Raw genomic sequence first — 25,970 nt, forward strand, 5'->3', positions numbered from 1 at the left:
ATGGAGTCGGGAGGATACTCGGACCATCTTCGAGGGAGAATCTACATTGATCCTTCTTTTTTTAAGCCAAAGGGTCCTTTTAAGTTCACCAATGCAATGGCTTCCCAAACTGAGTTCATGCCCAGTTTGACAGATTATTGGCAATCTACACCTGCTCTGTTTCATTCCATTTCTGCGTTGTTTCACCTTTCTAAGAAGCTAAAGGGTTTTAAGCCGATGCTTCGAGAACTTGGTTGGTTTCATATGTCTGATATTTCTCGTAGAGCGGCTATCGCTTATGAGGATCTTTGTACCAAGCAGTTAGCTTCTCTGACCGCTCCATCTTCACTGTCAGCTGTGGCTGAATCTAGTGCTTTTGTCCGATGGGAGAAAATGGTTGCTTTGGAGGAGGAGTTTCTTAAGCAGCGTTCTAAGTTGCATTGGCTACAAGTGGGTGACAAGAAAAATAAGGTGTTCTACAATGCATTACAACAGCGTATGAACTAAAATTTGATTCATGAGATTCTTGATGATTAGGGTTGTAGTCTTACGAAGCAGGAAGATATTGCTGCTAAAGGGGTTTGTTTTTTTCAGCAGCTGTTGACTCATTCGCCTCAGAATTTCAAAGGGATGTCTGTGGATGGCCTTCGTGATCTTCTCCCTTTTCGGTGTACTCAACGCGATCAGGATCAGTTGCTTCTGGAGGTCTCTTTGGGTGAGGTAAAGCAGGTTTTATTCTCATTGCCATCAAAATAAATCCCCTGGTCTAGATGGGTTCACTGTGGAGTTTTTTTTAAGTCTGCTTGGTCAATTGTGGGTGCTGATCTTACTAGTGCGATCCAGTCATTTTTCAAGTATGGTTTTCTACCTACGGGTGTCAATTCCACGATTATAGCTCTTATTCCAAAAAACAGGATGCTAGTACTATGCGAGATTATCGGCCCATTTCTTGCTGTAATGTGCTTTATAAGCTCATTTCCAAGCTCCTTGCTCGCCGGCTAAAGACCATTCTTCCTGGTTTCATAGCCCCGAATCAATCTGCCTTCATTCAGGATCACTTGCTGATGGAGAACTTGTTACTTGCCACTGAATTGGTTAAGGATTATCATAAGGAGGAGGTTTCTTCAAGATGTGCGATGAAGATAGATATATCTAAAGCCTTTGATTCGGTTCAGTGGTCCCTCTTTTTTAATGTGCTTGCTGCATTGAATCTTCTGGAACAATTTATTCATTGGATTCGGTTGTGTGTTTCCACATCATCCTTCTCTGTTCATGTTAATGGTGAATTGGCGGGTTTTTTTAAGAGTGAGAGGGGCTTGAGGCAAGGTTGTTCCCTCTCCCCTTATCTCTTTGTGATATGCATGAATGTCCTTTCTACTTTGCTAGACAGAGCTGCTGCTGATCGGAGGTTTGGATATCATCCTCGTTGTCGAGGTATGGGGCTTACTCATCTTTGCTTTGCGGATGACATCATGGGTTTCTCTGATGGTCAGGTCTCATCCCTGGAGGGCGTTTTAGCCGCTTTTAAGCAGTTTGAGGAGATATCGGGTGTCAATATTAGTTTGGAAAAGTCGACTTTATTTTTGGCGGGGGTCTCAAGTTCAATCAGGTCTGAGGTTCTGTCTCGGTTTCCTTTTGGTTGTGGCTCATTGCCTGTTAGGTATTTGGGTCTGCCTCTGCTGACTAAGAGGATGACCCTGGCAGATTGTCTCCCTTTACTCGATAAAATAAGGAAACGTATAAGTTCTTGGCAGAGTCGGTTCTTATCCTTTGCAGGAAGATTACAGTTGTTGAGCTCTGTGATTTCTAGTCTGACAAATTTCTGGATCTCTGCTTTCAGATTACCGAGTGCGTGTATCCAGGAAATTGAATTCTTTTGCTCAGCCTTTCTTTGGTCTGGTCCAGAACTCAATGTAAGGAAAAGTAAAGTAGCATGGAAGGATGTTTGTTCACCAAAGTCTGAGGAAGGTCTCGGTCTGAAGTCATTAGCAGAGGCGGGCAGAGGCTAACAAGGGCAGTTGCTTTAAGCTCATTTGGCGTCTTATCTCAGGTACACAATCTTTGTGGGTCAACTGGGTCAAACGCGAGCTGATAAGGTCGTCATCGTTCTGGTCAGTCAGTAATTCCACAAGTCTTGGGAGCTGGATGTGGAAGAAACTACTGAAATATCGAGCCCATGCCAAGGTTTTCTCATCCATTGAGGTTAAGAGTGAACTGCAGACCTCCTTTTGGTATGATCATTGGTGTTCTATGGGTCGATTATTTGATGTATTTGGTAATCGTGGTTTCATTGCTCTTGGGATCCCTTCCTCAGCCTATGTTGCCTTGGTCCTTGCTTCCCACCGCCCTCGTCACCACAGGGACATGGGTTTGAATGCTATAGAGACAGAGATTGCCACACTCCATAGTAGAGGCACATCCTTAGAGGGAGATGTGGCTTTATGGCGGCACTCAAATGACAAATTCCTCCCTTGTTTTACAACGTCAGACACTTGGTTGCAGCTTCACCACCCTCAACCTCCGGTACTCTGGTCCAAGGCAGTATGGTTTTCTGATGCTGTCCCTAAATTTTCTTTCATTCTTTGGCTAGCAGTGATGAATAGGCTAACAACGGATGATCGCATGGCTATGTGGAGCAGAGGCATATCCTCCTCCTGTGGTTTCTGCCAAGCCCCTGTCGAAACGGTGTAGCATCTTTTCTTCTCCTGTCCTTACTCCTCTTGGATATGAGGATTGTTAACTAGGAAACTACTTCGCCACCATTACACGACTTCATTTACACGAATTCTCTGCCTTCTCTCAAGTTCAATATTCATTGGGTCCTCCTGCTATATTCTCCGTCTTGCTTTTCAAGCTACAGTTCATACCATCTGGAGTGAACGAAACAAACGTCGCCATGGTGATCCCTTGACTGCAGCGCCTCATCTTGCGAAGACTTTGGACCGCTTGATCCGAAATAAGATTCTTTCTATACGCCGCCTCTGTCTTGACAAACTCACGGATGGACTGCAAGTGTGGTTCCAGACGTGTCCTTAGGTTAGAGCTTGTTTTTAGATTTGTTTTTTTTTTATGATTCTTTCAATTCATTCAAACTCTATCCACGCAAAGACGCAATTTATTGTACAAAGGTTTTTTAGATTTGAATAAAATTTAGCATTCATTAAAAAAAAAAACATATAAAAAGCATTAATACTAAAAGACTGCATATATACATCTTCACACCGTACGTTGGACACTATATAGAAAATTAAGTTAGATTTCATATGAATGTACTTTGAAATTAATCAAACTGGCATACTTAAAAAACAATGCCAAATATATTGAAGACTGTTATCTGGTGAGATGCAAAAATGGATTGGTCACTAGCTAGGTAATACTGTCGAGAAATTCAAAAGAATTATTTTTTTGCAGCTACAAGTTTCCTTCAGGCACCATTTCCTCATTTAATTCACAAACCAACTTAGGCTAGGTGATATCTTAGGCTGGTTGTGTAATTTTTGCCTATAGGGTTATTTAAGAATTTTTCCATATGTCAGCATATATGAGATCAAGTATCATTAATTGTTTATCAGACATTTAGGAGGAGTCATGCATATTTCTCAAGTATTGTCATGAAAAATACTTAGGTTCACCCCTAGATGTCAGATAAACCATTAATGATACTTGATCTCACATATGCGACATATGGAAAAATTATTACATAACCTTATAGGCAAAAATTACACAACCAGCCTAAGATATCACCTAGCCTAAGTTGGTTTGTGAATTAAATGAGGAAATGGTGCCTGAAGAAAACTTGTAGCTGCAAAAAGATAATTCTTTTGAATTTCTCGATAGTATTACCTAGCTAGTGACCAATCCATTTTTGCCACTACAAAAAACCAGCTTAGAACCGACAGGCATATCTGTCAGTTAGCCGTCGGAAACATCCGTTACCAACGATAAACAGACAGAAACGTCCATCGGATCTAGATTTTTGGATAAACTATTCTGTCGGAAATCCGTCGGAAATTGCTGATGGATTTCCAGCAGAAATTTAACTGACAGATTTTTTTACGTAAGTTTTACCGATGAATTTCTGATAATCGTTTTACTGACTGATTCCTGACGGCTAATGGTTTGGAAATTTCTCGTTATACCGACATAATTACTGACGGATTATATATATAATTTTTTAAAAAAATTAATTTTTTAGAAAAATAAAATTAGCATAATTATACAATTTTAATTAAATATCAAAAATATTTATTATCTAAATGCTTAAATATTTAAATTCAGAAGTTTAAAAGTTTTTGGGAATATATTCTAAAAACCCAAAACAAGAAATTGTTAAAAGAAAAAACTAAAAATTGTTCCAAAAAAAACAGTATATACTTAACAATATTAAAAATTCATAATATACTTATATACTTAATTGAAAATAAATAAAAGCAAAATTAATAAAATGTATAAAATCAATACTTAACATTATTAGAAACCATTGTAAAAAACTAAACAAAATATATCAAAAAATTATAAAATGTATAAAAATCTTACACCCATCCTTGTAAAAAACTAAAGAAATTCATCAAATTCAATTTATCAAAACCAAATCATCATATCCACTAAAACCCAAGTCAAACAAATCTAACACACATCTCTTACAAACCAATTCATCAAATCAATAACACCCAAATAGAACAAACTATCAAACCTAATAAATCTATCTTATTCCTAAGAAATCTAAGAGAATTAAGCAAATCTATAGAAAGATTAAAAGAGAAATTATGCTATAAAACTTGGAGAGAGTGGTAGGAGAGACTCACCCAATTGGAAGGAAGTAATCGCTGGAGGTTAGGCATAGCTGGAGAGAGGATTTGAGAAAGATTTTGAGAAAAATAAAAACAATAAGGAGAGAAGAAGACGAAGTGCTTTGGTAATATCAACAGTATTGACGGAATAACCGACGGATAGCTCGTCAGTTATGACTAAAAATTTTCATTTCCTGCGTCTCGAAAATTTCTATATATCTGGCTTGCAGGCAAAAATTTTGATATCCGTCGGTTTTCCGTCGGTTATTTCCGACAGATTACCGACAGATGTCAAAATTTTGTCAATATTATATTTGTCGGTTTTCCGTCGGTTAATTCTGATGGATTACCGACAGATTACCGATGGATTTAAGATTAAAACTTTTAATTTCATAATTTTTATTGACAAATATGCATATAATATGTATTGTATACTAATATGAAATTATTTGTGAAAATAAACATCTATATGATTAAATTAGAGAAAAATATAATTTTAATGACAAATGGCAAATACTTACCCATAAGATGTAATACCACACCATAAGTACTTTAAGTAAATAACCTATTTTCTATAAAAACACATATTTTGAAGAATGTAGTTTAAAAGACGAATAGTTAGTCATTGAAAACTCATCTTTTATACAACACTTATAAAAAAACTGCATTACGGAGCTAAGTTAGGAAGATTTTACACTATCCACATGTAAACCGTCATTTATCCGTCGGTTATTTCTAATGGATTACCGACGGATAAAAAACTGACCAAATTTTGACACACCTGACGAAAAGTTAATATCCGTCAGTTTTCCGTCGGTTATTTCTGACGGATTACTGACAGATCAAAAATTACAGATAAAATTTGACACACGCGAAGAAAATTAGATATCCGTCAGTAATTTTCTGACGAACAACCGACAAACTAATCTTCTGTCAGATATTTGTCGGTAAGCCGTCGGTAATTAGATAGAAGATTTTGATTAGTTGAGGGAGAAGGGGGTGAATACAAGGGGTGAACCTAAGTATTTTTATAAACCATTCTTTTATAAACCAAACCGATATATAATTCTGTTCTAATTGTAAAATATAAATTCAAACCACCTCATTTGTAAACCCAAACCGACATATACTTTCGTTTTAATTGTAAAATCTAAAACCTAACCACCTCATATGTAAACCCAAACCAGCATATAATTGTTCTAATTGTAAAATCTAAACCATAACCACCTCATTTGTAAACCCAAACCATCATTTAATTTTGTTCTAATTTTAAAATCTAAACCCTAACCACCTCATTTGTAAATCCAAACCGACATATAATTTTGTTCTAATTATAAAATCTAAACCCTAACCACCTCATTTGTAAACCCCAAACCGACATATAATTTTGTTCTAATTATAAAATCTAAACCCTAATTCTTATTTATAAACCAAAACTGATATATAATCTCGTTTAATTGTAAAATCTTAACCAAGTCAAAATTTAACTTTCCTTAATTAAAAGCATACATAATTTGTTTCATTAATTTGTTTTGCTTTTTAATTTAATTTTGATTTATTTTTCAAATGAAATATTAGATAGAAGATTCTGATTGGTTGAGAGTAGGGGTGGGCATTTTAACCAAACCAAACCAAACCAAACCGACCCAACCGAACTCAAACCGATTCAAACAAAACCCATATATAGCCTCAAACCATTTGGTTGTGTTTTTTTCTCAACCCGAACGGTTTGGTTTGGTTGAACCGATAACCCAATATGTTTATGTTAATTAATATTATTAGATTTGTAAATATGTAATCTCACGAGTAATACCCACGATTGCATTTGCTTCCTCTCACACACGTTTGATTTTTTTTTGTTACATTTCTAATAAATTAGTTAATAGAGAATTGGGTTTAATTGTTTTTAACCAAAGTGTAAAACTCTACCAACGTTAAAGCGCAAATTCATATATATTTCCTCACTTCTTCTCTTCTCTGCTTTCATGGAAGATTGTTATGTTAAATTGTTGTTGCTGTATTTTTTCAATTTTCTTTTCTACTAAACTTCTAGTTATTAGGCATTTGATTTTAATATGGTTGGTTTTTTTTTAGGTTTTCCTTTTTCATGGTTATTTGAATTATTCAACTTATATAACTTGTTGATTATTTTAGGATATCAAAACAATGAATTTGTTTGTTACATTAATTGATATTTTTTTAACTGAATTAAAACCGATCCGAACCAAACCGAACCGAACATAAACCGACTCAAACACAAACCAAACAAAACTAAGTCTGATTGAGTTTGGTTAGAGTTTTTTAAAAACCAAATAAACCGAACCGAACCGAATCCAAACCAAACCCAAAGTTTAACTGAAATACCCACCTTTAGTTGAGAGAGAAGGAGGTGAATATAAGCATTTACCCCTAGAGATGAATCTAAGTTAGTTCATAATAATGTATATAAATTTTGTTTCTTTATTGTATAAGGGGGTGAATGAAGAGGTTCACCCTAGTATTGTCCATTCCATATTTCTAAACCTAAGGTCGGCACTTTGATTAGTTCAATTTCGTTTCATTATTTGTATCTCTTACCTCGGTGAATTTCAGATTATTCTGTAAATTACCAACTTTTGGTGAGTTCTATGAAATAATCTTTGTCTTTTTTCCCCCTAAAATCATATATTTTTGATATTTCGTACGATCATCACCTTCAACAATAATCAACTTTTGATTGGATTTCCTTATTTTAATTAACACCACAGGTTACACGAGTAGCGACTATATATGATGATGCAGGAAAAAATAGATTAATCTATTGACAAAATCATATCTGATTTATAGGCCGAGAAAGCATATCTGTATTTATATTGATACTTAAGCAGGAACCGTGGTACATGACCTGTAAAAGAACATGGGATTGTACCCTGTTGATATAAACAAAACTAAGATCTTATTTATATACTTTTTATCTTTTAAGATTTAGTGGCTTAATTTATCAAACATTATAAAAGAGTGGCCAAGAAAGATTGCTTTCTACAGTAAGATGATTATTCTGATGCATATAGTTTATTTTATTTTCCAATTGAAAAATAAATAAATGTAAATGCACAGTAATACAGATTTTGTGTTAGTTGTTACTGAGTTTTAAACTAAACATAACAATAGAATATTAGCTCATGATAAGCATGTATGTATATCTACGTATCTTGACTCGTTTCTAGACTTCAACTTAGGTACACTTCATCAGTACCAGAGGGGTTTGACCCGATTACGACTACTCCCCACCAAAAAATGTCATTCTCTCTTCTTCGAGATATGACGGGGATTTATCAAACTCTATGCGTTATAATTCCTGCAGCAAATCTCTTTCCATATCGAGAGAATACGCACGGAAATACAAGAAATAAATGACACGAGAGGACGTACGACGAACATATCATATCTTATTCAGTTTATGTGAACATATATATATCAGTTTTATGAATATTATGATTTTTCAAAGTACACATGCATGTCTTTACATTTTTGAAGATAATTTTTCTGTTAATTTTATCTCTCTTTAAAGTTTGTTATGTTTTCAATTAACTCATAAAATTAAGAAATTTATTCCAAGAATGAGACTGTGTCAAAGGAAAACAACAAATTCAGTCTAGCACGACTCCACAATTACGTTTAAAAAACTTCATATGAAAATTTTATAGGTAAAAGAAATAAAAATAGTCAAAAATGAGAGATTATGAATTTTATGAAGTAACAGAGCGCATGATTTGGACAAAGATAAGATCAGAACAGGTAGATAATTTTTTTAAAGTTGTCGCAATTGGTGCGACTGAAATGATGATGCCTAGTATACGAGCACCATCGTCTACCACTTGTGGCCTTTGCATGGAGATTAAAGCTATGAGTACTCTATGAACATCATCTTCTACCACTTGGCTTTGCATGGAGATTAAAGTTATGAGCATCAAAAAGAAAAAAAAAAGAAAAAAAAAGAAAAAAAGTTAAGAGCATCATCTTCTACCACTTGTACAAGTGGCTTTGCATGGAGATTTAAAGTTAGGATCTTTCACTTCTGGAACTGCAAGGCGGTTGTGTTAGTGTGCAAACAGTTGTGCCTAAGAGCCATATGGGATCCTAACATATTCGGGTATTTAACAGACTAACACTTATATGATAGAATTATCAACAAGCTCATAAACTGGATACTTTGATCGGATTATTCACATGCATATATAGATTTTTATATTAAAATAAATTATTTCTAACACTAACCTTAACTTCTGTGAAAAGAAAATAGATTCAATGTATCTAATAAAAAAGTTAACAAAAATTAATTGGCATACCTTTTTCATCTGAACTAGGATACTATGAACTTAATAGTTTAAGACATTCTTTATAGAAGCTCTCTAATATACGATACCAACAAATGTGCCACCTCAACGCTCATCCCATGTAAGGAAGTCGAACAAAATATATGTCCAACTCCTTAAGAAATGAATACTTGGGCTTGGACCATCATCAACCGGCGAACTATGGAGTCGTGGGTTTTTTTTTTTTTGGGAATTAAAAATCTACACAGTAGTCTCTATCCACTCCACTTCAAACTGAAAGCATTGATATGAGTCATGTTATATGATAGAGATTCACAGAACAATAATTTTTTTTCGACGGACTACCCATATATACCTTGCAAAATGACGTATTTCCTTTCAGATTAGCATGCGTTGCCATGTATATACATGAGTTTATAAGAAATAAAGGTTGTTTAACAAAAAAAAAAGAAAAAGAATTAAAGATAATATTTTCTTATATTTCATGTTCTTATAAGGCTAATCATTTACCCTATAAATACAAGACAGTTTTATGACACTCCATTTTTAGAACATGCATATTTCTGGTAAACGGTTATATTTATACCAGTTTTCTGATTTTTTATGTACATATTTTACAACTTATTAAATTAAGCAAAAGCAACAATTAAAAAGGAAAACATATACAACCAAAATTAAAAGCAAGAAAGGGAAACATGGCTAGAAGAAGACCTTGGGATGGTGAGAAGATGTTCTCAAAAGGTACGATTCAGTGGTGCTTTCACATCTGAACGGGCAGAGTGGAAGGTGGAGAAAATCTGTGCATTACACTCCCGTTATACTAAAGGACTATTAGTTATGATGATATCAAATTATATTTGTCCTTTTAATTATTTAACTAGGCATATTATTTAGTATTTTAGTTTATATATGTAGATCATTTGTTATAAATATTTATTTTTGAACTAATTTGATTGGCTTTTTATTATACAGATTATATATCAAACATTTTAATATATATTGATTACTTAATTACACTTTTTATTTTTATTTTTGTTCTATTTTTTGAAAGAAAGTTTAGTTTTAAACGACATCTAATGACCAAATTTTGACTATATTAACTTTCTTTAATGATAGAAGGAAAAATAACAAATTTAGTAGTAGTATGAGTATGACTCCGAAGTACCTTAATTTACGTACCCATTATTATTTCGTTTTATTTTGGGTTAATATAGCGGGAAAAAGTATGATAAAAAAAATTATAAACAAGAGACTTTCAAAAACACCTCCCAATTGGTGCGTGTGAAATGAGAGGCTAATTACTAAATTCAATTAGGTTCCAAAAAGTTTTCGTAACCATTTTCTAATAATTGGGGCGGCGCCATTTGTTGCAAATATTGCAAAAGCCTATATATGGGTTTGTTTTGCTTGTACTCAAGAATACATTGCAATCAATCTATAAATATACATTGTTTTGCTCTCTTGCTCTCTTCCCCATCAGTACTTTTCTCTGTCCCTCTTTTATGAATATGAACATGGAATCTCAAACTGTTTTGGATCATGAAAGGGATCGCACATTTAGAAAGTTGCAACCCTCACAATGGGCTGATCACTTCCTCTATGTTCCGTTCGATGAATTGGTGAGTCTATTTTCTATATTATATATCACTATATATATTATGATGCATAGAACACTTAGACAAATAAAAATTATGCCACCAAAAGCAAAATTAAATTATCTGTTGACTTAACTAAGATTGTAGGCGATTTGTTTATATTTTAATGTTATTGTTATGTCATTACCTGAATTCACTTCTTGTAGGATGTTTGTTATTGAAAAAATAAGTTATGTTCATGCTCATGTCCTGTTCCATAACTTCTTCTAGGAACTAGATGTCATTGCAAGTGAACTCGAAGCAATCAAGCCCAAAGTTAAAGACATTCTCATGTCACATTCCCAAGCCGAAGGCCATGACTCTGCTAAGAGGCAAACTCTTTTGATTTATTTGATGACCAGTCTTGGTGTTGCATATCATTTTGAGAATGAGATCGAAGAGATCTTGTCACATGCCTTTGAAAAGATGGATGATATGATCGTGGATGAACAAGACCTTTACACAATCTCCATCTCATTTTGGGTTTTCAGAACGTATGGACACAACATGTCGTCAGGTAAGTAACTGTGTTCATATCATTAGTTAAATACATATCAGTTACCTTGTTTATTTCTTCTTCGATGGAAAGGTATTAAAATCTTTAATGTACATAGATGTGTTCAAGAGATTCAAAGGGGAGGACGGAAAGTTCATGGACTCATTAACCAAAGATGCTAAGGGCATGTTGAGCTTATACGAAGCCTCTCATTTGAGGACGATGAAAGATTATATAATGGACGAAGCATTGAGTTTCACAACGAGACATCTGAAGTCGTTAGCAGGACGAGAAAGCCCTCATCTCTCAAGGCTTCTACATAATGCTCTTGGTCTATCACAACACTGGAACATGGAAATACTAGCCGCGATGGAATATATCTCATTCTATGAACACGTAGAAGACCATGATGAGACAATACTCAAGTTTTCAAAGCTCAATTTCAAGTTTTTACAACTTCTATACCTCAAGGAGCTCAAAATAGTTACAAAGTATGTAATCTCCTCAATACTTGTACATAGGGATTATTTTTATTCACTCATTCCAACCATATATCTATATGTCCGTTTGTTTTGATGCAAGATGGTATAAGGAGCTGGAGTTTGCATCTAATCTGCCGCCTTACTTCAGAGACAGAATCGTGGAGTTACATTTTTTTTGTGATATCGATGTACTTTGAGCCGCAGTTCTCACGTGCGAGGATTATGTTGACTAAGTTCTACACAGCCGAAATCATCATCGACGACACCTTCGATAGATATGCCTCCATTAATGAAGCTGAAATCCTCGCAAATAGCCTAGAAAGGTACTACGCTACATGTTAAAATTCCATAAAAAATCAATATTAATATTAGTGATTATGATAATCATGAAAGATATATTGATGATGTACAAGGTGGGCTCCTGATAAAGATATGGATAGACAACCAACTTATTTGAAATTCGTGTTTGAGTTTATAATGGATGTATTCAAAGATTTCGAAAGAGAAGTGGGGTCTGAAGGAAGATCTTACAGCGTGAAAGGCACTATAGACGAGGTAACCAATCTAAAATCTTTAGTGACATATATAATAAGTTATTGTAACATGTATGTAAAGTTGTGGTTGTGTATATGTAGTATAAAATATAATCTTGGTTAGGTAGTTCTTATCTACTGTGTATTTTTCAATTTCTTTTCAGTGATAAGTTTCTTATATGCTTCAAAAAAAAAAAGTTTTATTTGACTATTCACTCTTAAGCTGAAACTCATAAGCAATATATGCATGAAATGCCTAATACAATTGTTTGTTTTAGTAAAATATTCTTCATAGGATCGAATTACTGCAACATGTTTATACTTTTGAGCATGCAGTTCAAAAGACTCGTGAAATCCAACCTTGACCTTGCCAAATGGGCGCAAGCCGCTCACGTGCCTAGCTTTGAGGATTACATGGAGGTTGGTGAGGTCGAGATCACGATGTATGCGACTATGGCTGGCACTTTGATGGGTATGGGACACATTGCTACGGAGAAAGCTTATGAGTGGCTCAAATCAAGACCAAAACTCATCCAATCATTATCTATAAACGGGCGTCTAATGAATGACATGGCCGGTTTTGAGGTACAGAGAATTAGGCCTTTCTGTATATATATATTTTATTATCTAGACTAATCCCTCAAATCTACAGGACTACAATCACTTTGAATTCCTCAATAGAGATAGTTATCCTAGCTCCAAATACCTTAATCTGTTTCCTTTGAGTATTCATAAATAATTTATTATGTAATTACAAACTTATGTGGTTTGATTAGGATGACATGAATAGAGGATATGTAACTACTGGGATCAACTGTTATATGAAGCAATATGGAGTTACCAAAAACGAAGCTTTTAGGGCACTTCACAAAATGCGTGTGGACAACGACAAAATAGTGAATGAAGAGTTTTTGATGACAAAAAATGTTCCAAGACGGGTTCTCAAGGAAGCCATCAATTGTGCACGCATGACCAACGTTGCCTACGGCTACGGTGAAGGATTAACCCAGCCTGAAGGCAAAATTAAGGACTATATTATTTCTCTTTATCTTGATCAGATTCGTCTTTAAAGATTTTTCTTTGTAATATTGTAATGATTGTGACATGTGGTTTGGTATCAGACATGCGGTCGCATATTTTATGATATTTTGAAATAACATATCTTTGTCTTTGGCTCTTTAATCTTTTTTTTACGTCTTTGTACCGTTGTACGTGGAAGCTACCTAGAGATCTTGTCATGGAAAATCCGAGTATGACCACTATACAAGTTTTTTCATGAACAAAAAGAACGATTCAAATTTAGTGATTTTAAAATTGATAGAGATACAGAACTACTACATTATTTCCCATCGAATTAACAATTTTATGGCTAGGTATAAACGTTATTGATAACCCTATAGATAGGGGTGCCAATTATGTTGGCCCGACCCAGCTTAGCCCGAAACTCGTAAATACTGAATATATTTGAGTCCGGCCCAGTTCAACACGAAATATTTCTGAACCTATATCTTAAAGTCTGGATTCGACTCTAACAAGATTACAGGGATTTTAGACTTTTCCGAACTTACACTACAAGAAAACAGGCAATTTACGACTACGATTGGCGACTAAACCTGTAGTCGCCAAATTTAGTCGTAAGTTAGTCGTAAGTTAGTCGACTACGTTACAACTGCTAAAATTTAGTCGTAAGTTAGTCGTTTTTTGCCGACTGAAATGTGTAGTTGGTTCAGTAGTCGTTAATTAGCGACAACTTTACGACTGAAAGACGAGAAAGTAATTTTGTCAGCAAACAGTAGCTAATTTGGCGACTACATGGTGACAACTGCGGCGAGTCGTTAATTTGGCTACTAAAATACGACTACTTTTGTTAGTCGGCCATTTGGCGACTGTTAAGCGACTATTGAGGTGAGTCGCAAACATGTCGGCCAAAAAGAAACACGTTTTATTCGTTTGTGGGGGTTGGTAAGCTTTGTCTTGTTGCGACTGTTAGTTTTAGTCGTTTTACAGTCGGTAAACAGTCGCCAAAATTCTCTATATATACCACACCTTCATTTCTTATTTCTTTCACACCACAAGCAAGAGCATTAATAAGAAACAAATTGAGAGTGAGAAAAAAAAATTCGAGAGTGAGAAAAAAAAATTCGAGAGAGAAAAAAAACGAGAGTGAGAAAAAAAAATCAAAAGAGAAAAAAAAACGAGAGTGAGAGATCTTTAATAATGGCGGGAAGTTCTAATTATAGTCATTTTCGGGAGTGGATGTATAAGAGGCTTGATGAAGTGACTGGGAAATTTCACGGAAGAGTTCAGCACTGGGGTAGAGGAGTTCATGGCTTTTGCAAATAGTCAGCGTTTAGCACAAAATAATGGTGGTAAGTTTCACTGCCCTTGTGATAAGTGCAAAAACGGTAGGCGTCTTCCGGGGGGTACAATTTGGAATCATATTTTTTGCTATGGCTTTATGCCAGATTATTATGTTTGGTATAAACATGGGAAAGAAATTAATATGGGCATAGGAACGAGTTATGTAGATCCGACGTTTGTAAGTGGGAATGAAGAAGTGGGTAATGTGGTAGGAGATAGATATGTGGATATGGTGAATGATGCATTTCGTTATAACATAAGTTTAGATGATAATTATCATCAAGATAATTATCATCAAGATGGTAGTTATCAGAATGTCGAGGAACCGGTACTTAACCATTCCAAGAAATTCTACGACTTGTTAGAAGGTGCAAAAAATCCATTATATGATGGTTGTCATGAAGGTCACTCACAATTATCCCTAGCTGCTAGAGCCATGCAAAATAAGGCAGGTTATAATATGAGTGAAAAGTTAGTGGATTCGGTTTGTGAAATATTGACTGATTATTTACCAGAAGGAAACCAAGCTACTGGTTCACATTATGAGACCGAAAAATTGATGCACAATTTAGGCCTCCCATATCATACCATTGATGTTTGTATTAACAATTGTATGATATATTGGAAAGATGACGAGAAGGAAGATAAATGTCTGTTTTGTGGTGCACAAAGATGGAAGCCTCGGGAGGGCCGACGTAGAACCAAAGTACCATATAGTCGTATGTGGTATCTGCCTATTGCTGATAGATTGAAGAGAATGTATCAAAGCCACAAGACTGCAGCAGCAATGAGATGGCATGCCGAGCACCAAACAAAGGAGGGAGAAATGAATCATCCTTCTGATGCAGCGGAGTGGAGGTATTTTCAAGAACAAAATCCTCATTTTGCCGAAGAACCCCGTAACGTGTATCTTGGATTATATACCGATGGATTCAATCCATTTGGGATGTCTCGAAATCATTCTTTATGGCCTGTGATCTTGACGCCATATAATCTACCCCCTGGTATGTGCATGAATACCGAGTATTTGTTTCTTACAATTCTGAATTCTGGGCCAAATCACCCGCGAGCTAGTCTTGATATATTTCTCCAACCGCTTATTGAGGAGTTAAAAGAGTTGTGGTCTACTGGAGTTGATGCGTATGATGTGTCCTTGAGTCAAAATTTTAATCTAAAAGCAGCGCTGATGTGGACGATCAGCAATTTCCCGGCATATGGCATGTTATCTGGATGGACAACACATGGTAAATTGTCTTGTCCAGTTTGCATGGACAATACAAAGTCTTTTTATCTACCTAATGGAAGGAAGACATGTTGGTTTGATTGTCACTGGAGATTTCTTCCTCATGGTCATCCTCTTAGGCGGAATAAAAAAGACTTCTTAAAAGGTAAAGACGCTATGAGAGAGTATCCACCTGAGTCTTTGACCGGTGAGCAAATTTACTCTGAGCGATTGAGTGGTGTGAATCTACCAAAAACGAAAGACGTCGGTGGAAATGGTCATGAAAAGAAGATGCCGGGATATGGGAAGCAACACAACTGGCACAAAGAAAGCATATTGTGGCAGCTGCCATACTGGAGGGACCTCAATCTACGACATAATATTGATGTGATGCTTAAAAGTCTTGAAAAGTAATGTTTAAAGATGCACTATAAAACAAATCAATCAGAAATTTAATAACTCATCTATATTCACTAAAACTAACTTAATTTAAAACAAAAATTTAAAACTAAATAAGATTTTTATACTTTAACTAAATAAAATAATATATAATTCATATAAAATATCACAGATAAACATTTTAAAAGTATTAAGTAAGGTTATTAAGTAATATGAAAACTAGGATTAGAGTTTTAAACTTTATTTACAATAAATTATTAATCAAATATTGCAATCAAACAAAAAAATACAAATAAATTTGATTAAGGATTTTTTGGACCGGCCTAAGACCGATTGGGCTAATCCCGATCAAAAAACCTATAGACCGAGAAACCCAATTTTTCTGGTCATATATATTTAAGCCCGAGTCCTGTGTTTTTCAGGACCGGACAAGGCCAGCCCACAGACTTTGGCCCTATTTGACATGTCTACATGTAGTAGATGTGGAGACGTGAAATGATGTGATGATTAAAAATAAATCCAAATCTTCGTTTTATAGACAATATTGAAGCTATGTGTACAAACATTATTTTTTATATGTTTAATTATGGATAATTTAATTTTCAATTTTGTGGACAACTGTCAACTAATTTGAACCCATAGATATTTTAGTTAATAAAATTAGATATCTTTGTTATTATAATTGTTGTGGACAAGTTACCAAAATAATGTCCGTGGACAAATCCATAACCTATTCCAATAACTGGCCTATCTATTCTGATCCATGATTTCAACTAGGGGCATTTTTGAAAATACTCCTTCATGTTGACTATTTTTAAAACTACCCTTCTTTATATACAAAATGACCAAATTACCATTTTTAAGTGATAGCAAGAATGTAATGTCATCAAAAACGAAAATATTTTCCTGCCAAAAAAAAAAAAAAAAATTTCACGCCAAAATTTTTTTTTCCCCGCCAAAATCGAAAATTTTTCCCGTCAAAAATTATTTTTCTCCCGCCAAAATCGAAAATTTTTTTCGCCAAAAATATTGTAAACGCTTTTAAAAACCTTTTAAAAGCGTTTACAATGTGTTTAAAAAACTTTTAAAAACCTTGTAAACGCTTTTAAAACCTTGTAAATGCTTTTAAAAAAGTTTACAAGGTGTTTAAAAACCTTTTAAAACCCTTTTAAAAACCTTATAAAAACATTTATAAGGTCTTTAAAACCCTTTTAAAAACCTTATAAAAACATTTATAAGGTTTTTAAAAACCTTATAAAAACGTTTATAAGGTTTTTAAAAACATTGTAAAAGCGTTTACAAGGTTTTTAAAAACGTTATAAAAATATTTGTAAAAACCATTTGAAAACCTTTTAAAACCCTTTTAAAAACTTTTTAAAAACCTTGTAAAAGCGTTTATAAGTTGTTTATAAAACCTTTTAAAACTCTTTAAAAAATCTTGTAAAAGCTTTTACAAGGTGTTTATAAGACAGAAACCTTATAAAACATTTTAAAAACCTTGTAAATTTTTTTTGGGAAAAAAAATTTTGGCGGAAAATTTTTTGGCGGGAAAATATGTCAGAATTTTTTTTGGCGGGAAAATTTTGTTTTTCTTTTTATTGATTAAAATATTTTTCATCTAAAGGTAAAATGGTCATTAAAAATTAAAGGAGGACAAAAATAAAAAAATGGCCAAAAAAGAGGATAGTTTTGAAAAGAGATATATCAAAAAGAGTATTTTTAACAAATTCTCTTTCAACTATCACATCACTCAGTGGTGGATCCACAAGGAAAATTTACATGGGACACAGATGAATGCTTACCTTAATAATTTTTTTTTAGCAATATTAATACAAGACCAAAACATAAAAAATAATAAACAATTGTAGATGAGATGCATCAAACCCCCTCTTTTAACATAGTATGTGGCACTTTTGACCAAATATGCTAATATATGTTATACAATAGCTTTGATTGGTAACACATTTAGCAGCGGTTGGAGATTCAACCGCTCATTTATTTACCAATCGGATGAGCGATTGAAATAGGTGGTTGAAACGAGTGGTTGGAATAAGTGGTTAAAAGAGGCGGCTAGAAGCATAAACGAGGCGGTTGCCAACCACCTTAAATTAGGTGAGTTTGTAACCACCTTGTTTCAAAATGAGCGGTTGGAATTTTTTTTAATTATTTAAATATTTTTTTTATAAAATATATTTATGTATTTATATTATTTATGTAAAGAGTTTAAAAATAAAACTGATAATTTCTAAAAAGGTTTTAAATTTTAAACTATTTTTTGTTGTTTTTTACAATAATTTATTCGACCGCTTGTTACCAATCATAACAATTATCTAACCGCTTGTTTGAATTTAACCATTTTTTCTTTCATCTTTTGTAACTGCCTTCTCTACAACCGCTAAAAAAAATCTTAACCGCTTTATTTAAATGATGTTACTAATCGAAACCTATATAGATAAAACTGAAGAATTATTATGAATAAATGTAGGATACGTGCCCCATCTCCTTTACACCTAGCTCCGCCCCTGACATCACTTATCATTCTCTTGCATGCAAGGGTGTTTCGTTTTTTACTCACATGTTCACAGTAAAAATATTGTATTTTTTAAAAAGATGTGAGAATATAATATTTATAAGTGTGGCATTATTAGTAAAATTTTCCATGTTAACTATCGGTACAGGAGGTGTTAAAAGAACTCGAAAATACGAGATCAAATTAAATAGAAAACGAATATTTATGCATGTCTTTTTAATGTTAAGATTTACAATGTAAACAATTTGTTAATCAAGTTTGAAACTTTGTATAAATAAACCTAAAGGCTAATGAATAAAGTAGGGGAAACAATTTTACTTTTAAAATTTTCTCCATACCCGTCAGCCACGATTTAGTTTATTCAATACTAGCAATTGATCCGCGCTACGCGCAGAAGTTAGATGAAAATGTATTTCAGATTTTTTGTGTATATTATTTTCTGGTTATGTAAATTCATCTTTATGTCTGTTTTTGTATTTGATTTGAGTGCTTATGTTGTTTGTTGCATATTTTTTTAAAAAAAATAGGTTTGGCAGTAAGTATAATTTAGTGTGTTTTTTACTTTTCAAAATTTGAGATCATCTTCTGTATTTTTTAAATGTTTTTTTAAAATAATTACGATGAGAAGTTACCATTGTGTACTTAAAGTTGTTGTTTTGATGTAGTTGTTAGTTATGATTAATGTATTATTATTTGTCATTTTGTCATTGTCTAGTATTTGGCCCGTGCTTAGTGTAGAAGTTTGATTAGAATGTGATATGTGTTTTTTTGGTGGATATTTATAAAGTGTTTTGTTATTTTCTCTTTATATCTTGATTGCTATTTTTTTGGTGGTTTTGTTTTTTTGAAAAACTGGTCATTTTGGCTTTCTTGCTGGTTTTTCTTGCATTAAGTACAATCTACTGTGTGGTTTTACATTTTTATTTTATATTAATTATGTTTATTTTAAATTTTGGTTTTGTTTTTCAATTATTTAAATTGCATATTTGTAGATTATGATGTATAAGTTCATTTCTGGATGTAATTGTTTTTTTGCATTGTTTTTTTTTCCTGTTATCCGTTTGTTTTTTTGTGATTGTGCTACAAAGTCTGTAAGTTAGTTATATTTTATAAGGTTTTTAGGTTTTTAATTTACTTACATTGATTGGGCCCAAATATCCGTTTAAGCCTTTAAAGGTAGTGGTGTTTTGGGTCTAGATTGGGTTTTATTGATTTGAGGATGTATTTATTCTTTTGGGAAATAGCCCGTGTCTTGTAGTTGTGTTTTTTCATCTTTGCCGTATACTGGTTGTTGGACGGAATGGTGTGTATCAATATTTCGATCTAAAGGACAGTAGTAGGCTTGTAGATCTTATTTTGATGGGCGTTCTTAAAACATTCATTGTGTCAATATAGAAAACTTTAATTTTTTTGACGCCTTTAAGAAGGTTTTGTCATGGCTTCGTATCGGTGGTGGATAATTGGTGCTCCCCTGGTTAGTTCGTTGACCGTCTGTGTTAATTGGTTGTATTTAAGATTGTTTTGTTTATTGTTTATTTTTATGTAAATTTGGTTTTTCTTTTTATTATGGGGCTCGTTGGTTTGGTTTGTTTGTTATTTATTAGTGTTTTTCAGTTTTAAATGGTTTTTTTTGGATTAAGTATAATCTATTGAATAGTTTGGTTTTAAATTTCTCTGAGATTGGGTTTGTTTACAAAAATCGGTTGTGTTTAGGTTTAGTCTTATTTGAAAAATTTTGTTTGTATAGTATAAGTTGATGTGTGGCTTTAGACGTTAATGCTGCCTATTTTAATATTTTGTCATATGTTTCTTGGATTGTTTATTGCATTATCCGATACATTGTTGTAATCTGTTGTGAGTTTATTTTGGTTTGGCATTTAATTAATTGTGTGAGGATAGTTTGTGAATGGTTTAGTGATTGTGTTATTTGAATATGGTTTTAAATGCGATTTCTATCAGTTGGGATAAGGGTTGGATATGTATATATATATATATATATATATATATATATATCTTAATTGTTTTATTTTATTTTAGAAATTTTCTTATTGATTTGTTAAATATATATCAGTTCAGTACATAATATAGTTGTTACTGTAACAATCAATGAAAACATGGGCACTACACAATGTTTTAGAGACCATGATATTGTAATGATTTCGTTGGAGTAATGTTTGTCATAAATATACATAGTAAGACCAACTCCAACCCATTTCCATTTCTACTTCCAAATTCCATTTTGGATAAAAACGTTCTCTAACCCCACTTCATTTACATCTCTAAAATAGAGATCTCTATATTTGTCTCTATATTTGGAGACTTTTAATTCATTTCTCCATTTTGGAGTTAAGCTTTTTTATTTGCAAATAAGTCCCTTAAATTTATATAGATTTATATTATATATATAAATACAGTTAAATATTATTATTTTCTACTACACATAATATGACTTAAACTGAAGATTAAAAACAACTTAATACAACAAATACTAATAATTGATGAATGTTGTGTAATGTAATGTTGTTCAATAATAAATTTTAAATATAAATAACATGCTAAAATTTTTCTTTTTTACTAAAAATAAAATAATTGGGTCAAATTTGTAATTTTAATAAATTAAGGATCATTATATAAATTAATAATAAGATATAAGAAGAATATTCTAAGAATATTCTCTTTTGGAGTCAAATATAGAGAAATAGGTTAGAGTCAAATCATCTCCAAAATGAAGTTACTCCAAAATAGAGTAGAAAATGAAGAAATGGGTTGGAGATGCCCTAAGTGAGTGAGTGAGTGAGAGTTGGTGTATTTATCCCATTTTTAATAAAAAAGAAGTACACAACATAGTTTTTGTAGACTTTATATTTTTAATAAATAGTTACAAATGGTTAGAAATAGGTTATAGATATGTTATAGATTAATCCATATATTAATATTAATCGGTTACACCTAAATATTAGAGATATTCCAAATTGATAATTGATATATTAATGGTAACAAATAAAATCATGGATATTCCAAACTATATTTTTGTAAGATTTTAGTCATATTCACGTTGTTTCCAAAGATCTTTAAACACAGTATTACAAATTTATTTTCCACAGATTTTTTATTGATAGACCACAACGTTAACTAAAAATAGATTACGAAATTGATAGATTGATTGGTTACAAGTTAAATAGTGGGTTAAAAGATAGATTACGAACTAAAATTTAACCAGCGTTATAGCACGGGTACTTTAAAAAATTCCGATCAACAACTTGGATCAAGAATCATTAACAATATAAAACTTACAAAATATGTGTCTTTTTTCAAGCTTTCATATTTAGCATATGATTTTATTGCATAATGTTTTATCCAAAAACAATTTTTAAAAAATCACAAAATATATTTTATATAAAAATTACAATAGAAACAAAAGGAATTTTAGTAATTTATTATTGAGTAAGATTTGGGTGGATACGGTGGTAATTATGTTTGATAACGATTGAGCTCTTATTCCTTGCAAGCCTTAAACTCTTGGGCTCTATTGGGGCAAAACTAAAATTAAACAAAGTGGTAAAGGATTAATAATTATAGAAAATAGCTCCTGGCTTGAAATTGGTTGTTTTCTTCTTTATCTTAGATCTCGTCCGGAACTGTTAACACTAATGTTTCCGACTATAGAACAGTATGTCAGTATCAAACTTCCAACTCTTATTTGGACGCTCCTATTACGTTTTCAATAATCCATTGTATAGATCGTGATTCCCTCAGGATTTGACGTGTTTTTGGCTGCTTTCGTCTTTGCTTCCAGTCCCTAGAGGGAATTGGTGAACTGAAGTGCTGCAAATTTATTAATCGAGACGTTGTTGAAGTTAACTGTAACACTAGTAGCCAGTAGGTAAAGAAATAATAATACTTAAATCCATGCATTAAACCGGTCAGATATATTAGGATCATGTAAGTTAACCAATTTGTTTGGTTTAGCATTATAAATTAATAAAAACTGTGATTTCAAAAAGTTCACATCGTTCAGAAATGTTTCAGGTGGCGCGGCTCCGGCGACTCCGTCCACGTCTTTTATGTTCCCAATTCATGCAGATAACCGCTTATCTTTTCTCTCCGGAGCTCAAAGACCTTCAAGCCTCTTGCATATCTCGATCTCAAAGGAGGCAAAGGGTACTCATACATCTATCTAATTTCACATTTGCTTCTCTACTGAAGTAGGATCCGTAATTTTGAAATTCCGGTTTTGAAACCAGTGATTGTAGTGTTTTCTGATTCAAAAAAATCTTTAATTTGAAAATTTTGGTAATTGTAGAATGAGTGGGTTCCATGAGGTTGAGCTCAAAGTTCGTGACTATGAATTGGATATGTTTGGTGTTGTGAACAATGTTGTTTATGCAAACTACTGCCAAGACGGTTAGTTTTAATGTTGCTGCTTTATATTGTTGAGAGACTGTTCATACACTTGTGGATTTAGTTTTGAGTATTGGAACATCTTGCCACTAAGTTTAGATTCTTGTTTGTAAATTATTAGTCGCTTCAAATTCTGTTGTTAAATTAAAGTTTCAGAATACCTTATTGACAGACTTGGCTATGAATTATCCTAGTTTATTCCTTTTTTGCGTCTTAAATAATCTAATTGGAACATTTGTGAATGTGGTTGAATAAGTGTGACAATATCTTGCTAGAAAATTGAATAGTTTAATTCAGTTGTCATGTTGTTGCTTCAGATTGTGTCAAAGAGGAGTTTCAGATGTTATGCTTGACAGAATCTGGAATACATGATCAAAGTTACTTTTTTTATGAAACGTGATGAACAGAGAATGAAGGTGGAGAGAGACGTTTGAAGTGGCAGAGAGGAAGATGGCCGTGAAGATTAGTGGAAAAAAATTTGTTTGTAGGGTAACTAAAACATGTGTTAATAATAATTTAGGTCTTTAAAGTGATTTGGCCCAAAAGATTAGAAAATGTTTAGTGGGTAAATTAGAAAAATTTGGCCTAACTAAAAAGAAGGAGTTGCTGACACGGCAGCATGAGGAGTGTAACTTTATATATATAGATAAGCATATTTGTCTTTTTCTTTTTTTTTACCTCAAGCATATTTGTCTTAGATCTAATCGCATGTTACTCTTAAGTCTTAATGATTCAATCAAATCACATGGTAAGATTCACAATCCTTACCTATGCATATAGAAAAGAGAAAAAAAATCGGGCGAGAGAATCCCAAGCGCGACGATTTTTCTCTCTCAAAAGCCTACTTCTTCTGATCACAATCTCGTGCGCCGACGTCGGGTCATCCGTCAATTCCGGTGGCGGTGAGGACCCTCTGGTCCATGGTTCTTCATTCTTGACTTGTTGCATCTTCCCGGCAAAGCTGTTGGACGAAATCAAGGGAGCGGTGGAGAGGAGAAGCATCTGCGAGACGCTGAAGGTAAAGAGCTCCACCGGAGGTGTTGCTACGCGGAGCGGAAGAGGGAGATCCACGGCGAAGAACGAGAGAAGAGGGTAGATAGATCTGGAGATCGGAGATTCTGGAGGTTTCACCGGATCTGGTGAAGCTAAGCCACCGTCGACGGTCCTCTTATCAACTTCATGCTGCCTCTCTCTCTCTCTCACGACTGAGCATGGATCTTCCACGACAAAGGACAGATCGGATCTCTTCCTCCTTCTCAAAACGGTTCTACGGTGGCGGGATGGCAAACGGATCTTGGATCACCATCTTCGTTTGGTTACCGTCGTGCACGCTCGCCGGAGGTCTTGTTCCGGTCGAGTATCCGCAATTATGGACGGCGGCTGCAAAACGAGTTCTTCGTTTGTAGATAGGGTTTCACGTAGTGCCGATTTAATCTGGTTGTTGTAACCCGGCCAGTTTTGTTTTTCTGACGGTTTAGTTCGGTTTGGTGTAAACGAGTTGGACCCTCTGGAATTTCTGTATGGGCCTATTCCGGAAATAGCCCACTGACATTATATTTTATAATTGAATACCTTTTAACAAAAAAAGATTCACAATCCAATCATATGTTTGTTAGTCTTAATCAATCGATTAATTACATATTATGTATGATTTACGAACCACATTATGCGCTGTGAATTTGTTTTATATTTCTCTATAATATCTTTTATCCTATAAATCACAATTCACATGGCCAATCAAATTAAGCCACATCAGAATTTTTTTTTACTTTTTAAATTAAAAAAAAAACAGAAGTCCATCAGTAAAAAAAACATGATCGTAATGTATGGGCTATTTCTATTTTTTACTATTAAATTTTTAAAAAAATCTGTAATCACCTAAATTCCTAAATTTATGTAACCACCACCATCACGTTGATCAAGAACCAAAATAAAACCGTTCATGGTTTTATAACCGTTTCATCGCCTATCTAACTCTAATTCAATTCATTTTCTTTTCCTATTTAATCTCCTTTCGTATTTCTCTCCAACGTTTTAATTTTTTATTCTCATTTGTTTTCTTCATAACCTTTATTTTATTCATCTTTTTGTTTCTCATAATTTATCTGATCATTATCTTTTTGTTTCTCATATTCATCTGATCATTTTTGTTTTATTTTTCATCTGGATTTTGGTAGTCTTTCTTCCTCTACATCGGTTTTTGTGAGGTCGCCATATCCACAGGCTAACCAAAACGCAAAAGTCTATACAGGTTTGTGACTAATCTTTATTTATATTAATTTTTCTTTATCTTATACTAATTCTCTTTAATTTTATTGATTCAGGATGAAGAAATGAAATATTAGAGCTCCAATATTTCCAAGATAAACCTGGAGTAGTTATTTGCATAGAAGTTATTCTCAGGATGATGAGGTACACAAACATGAAATTAAACGCAATTAGTTTGTTTATCAATTGTATCTTCATTTATCTTAATAAAATAATCTGATCCAAACATTTCATAATTTATTTGAGATGGGAGATAGAACTGATTCGAGAACACCAAACAATTATAGGAAGGAGAGTACATGTTGTAATTTGAGTTTATTAACTGATGATTACTCATTGACGGTTGCAGATATTACCACCCATCCACGAAGTGCAAAACAAAGGGATGATTCTAGAGATGAGCTTCGAAGATTGAAATTGTGGAAAAAATAAGTGTAGTTAGATTTAAACAAATTTGTATATTTTAACAATTTGCGATATACAATCTTTCTTATATTTTTTACATTGTTAATAATTTTACAGATTGTTACGTGTATATTAGAATTTGAGTCCATCAAAT

At 33.3% G+C, this 25,970-nt stretch overlaps 2 protein-coding genes, 1 long non-coding RNA gene and 1 pseudogene across 4 annotated transcripts; all 4 read left to right on the forward strand.

Moving 5' to 3' along the window:
• LOC147930428 (uncharacterized) lies at positions 1 to 2,890 on the forward strand. The gene is made up of 5 exons (XM_087476868.1): positions 1 to 450; positions 517 to 699; positions 813 to 1,947; positions 2,030 to 2,638; positions 2,724 to 2,890. The coding sequence occupies exons 1-5, from the start codon at positions 1 to 3 to the stop codon at positions 2,888 to 2,890; spliced, it is 2,544 nt and encodes an 847-aa protein (XP_087332994.1).
• A 7,618-nt stretch (positions 2,891 to 10,508) lies between these two features.
• LOC104731510 (putative terpenoid synthase 7) lies at positions 10,509 to 13,412 on the forward strand. Of its 2 annotated transcripts, XM_087476694.1 has the most exons (7): positions 10,509 to 10,704; positions 10,951 to 11,236; positions 11,334 to 11,706; positions 11,798 to 12,020; positions 12,111 to 12,252; positions 12,567 to 12,815; positions 13,007 to 13,412. In XM_087476694.1, the coding sequence occupies exons 4-7, from the start codon at positions 11,884 to 11,886 to the stop codon at positions 13,298 to 13,300; spliced, it is 822 nt and encodes a 273-aa protein (XP_087332820.1). In that variant the 5' UTR covers positions 10,509 to 10,704; positions 10,951 to 11,236; positions 11,334 to 11,706; positions 11,798 to 11,883; the 3' UTR covers positions 13,301 to 13,412. The 2 variants fall into 2 exon arrangements, with proteins under 2 accessions (XP_087332820.1, XP_087332819.1); XM_087476693.1 differs by lacking the exons at positions 12,111 to 12,252; positions 12,567 to 12,815; positions 13,007 to 13,412 and having other exon boundaries at positions 10,528 to 10,704; positions 11,798 to 12,016.
• A 1,024-nt stretch (positions 13,413 to 14,436) lies between these two features.
• LOC147930429 (uncharacterized) lies at positions 14,437 to 16,227 on the forward strand (annotated as a pseudogene).
• An 8,939-nt stretch (positions 16,228 to 25,166) lies between these two features.
• On the forward strand, positions 25,167 to 25,898 carry LOC147930430 (uncharacterized). The gene is made up of 3 exons (XR_015574419.1): positions 25,167 to 25,394; positions 25,468 to 25,555; positions 25,761 to 25,898. It is a non-coding gene; the product is annotated as an uncharacterized LOC147930430 (long non-coding RNA).
• Positions 25,899 to 25,970: the final 72 nt, after the last annotated feature.

Source organism: Camelina sativa, chromosome 12, assembly GCF_030686135.1.
Source record: "Camelina sativa cultivar CO46 ecotype springtype chromosome 12, ASM3068613v1".
NCBI lineage: Eukaryota > Viridiplantae > Streptophyta > Magnoliopsida > Brassicales > Brassicaceae > Camelina > Camelina sativa.

What these genes read in the sequence shown, in the direction of transcription:
- LOC147930428 (XM_087476868.1), top strand. Translation starts at nt 1, where the DNA reads ATGGAGTCGGGAGGATACTCGGACCATCTTCGAGGGAGAATCTACATT. An exon ending in TGGGTGACAAGAAAAATAAG is followed by an intron (nt 451 to 516) that starts GTGTTCTACAAT and finishes CTTGATGATTAG; the next exon opens with GGTTGTAGTCTTACGAAGCA. An exon ending in AGGCATATCCTCCTCCTGTG is followed by an intron (nt 2,639 to 2,723) that starts GTTTCTGCCAAG and finishes ATTGTTAACTAG; the next exon opens with GAAACTACTTCGCCACCATT.
- LOC104731510 (XM_087476693.1), top strand. Translation starts at nt 10,588, where the DNA reads ATGAATATGAACATGGAATCTCAAACTGTTTTGGATCATGAAAGGGAT. An exon ending in TGGACACAACATGTCGTCAG is followed by an intron (nt 11,237 to 11,333) that starts GTAAGTAACTGT and finishes TAATGTACATAG; the next exon opens with ATGTGTTCAAGAGATTCAAA. An exon ending in GAGCTCAAAATAGTTACAAA is followed by an intron (nt 11,707 to 11,797) that starts GTATGTAATCTC and finishes TTTTGATGCAAG; the next exon opens with ATGGTATAAGGAGCTGGAGT.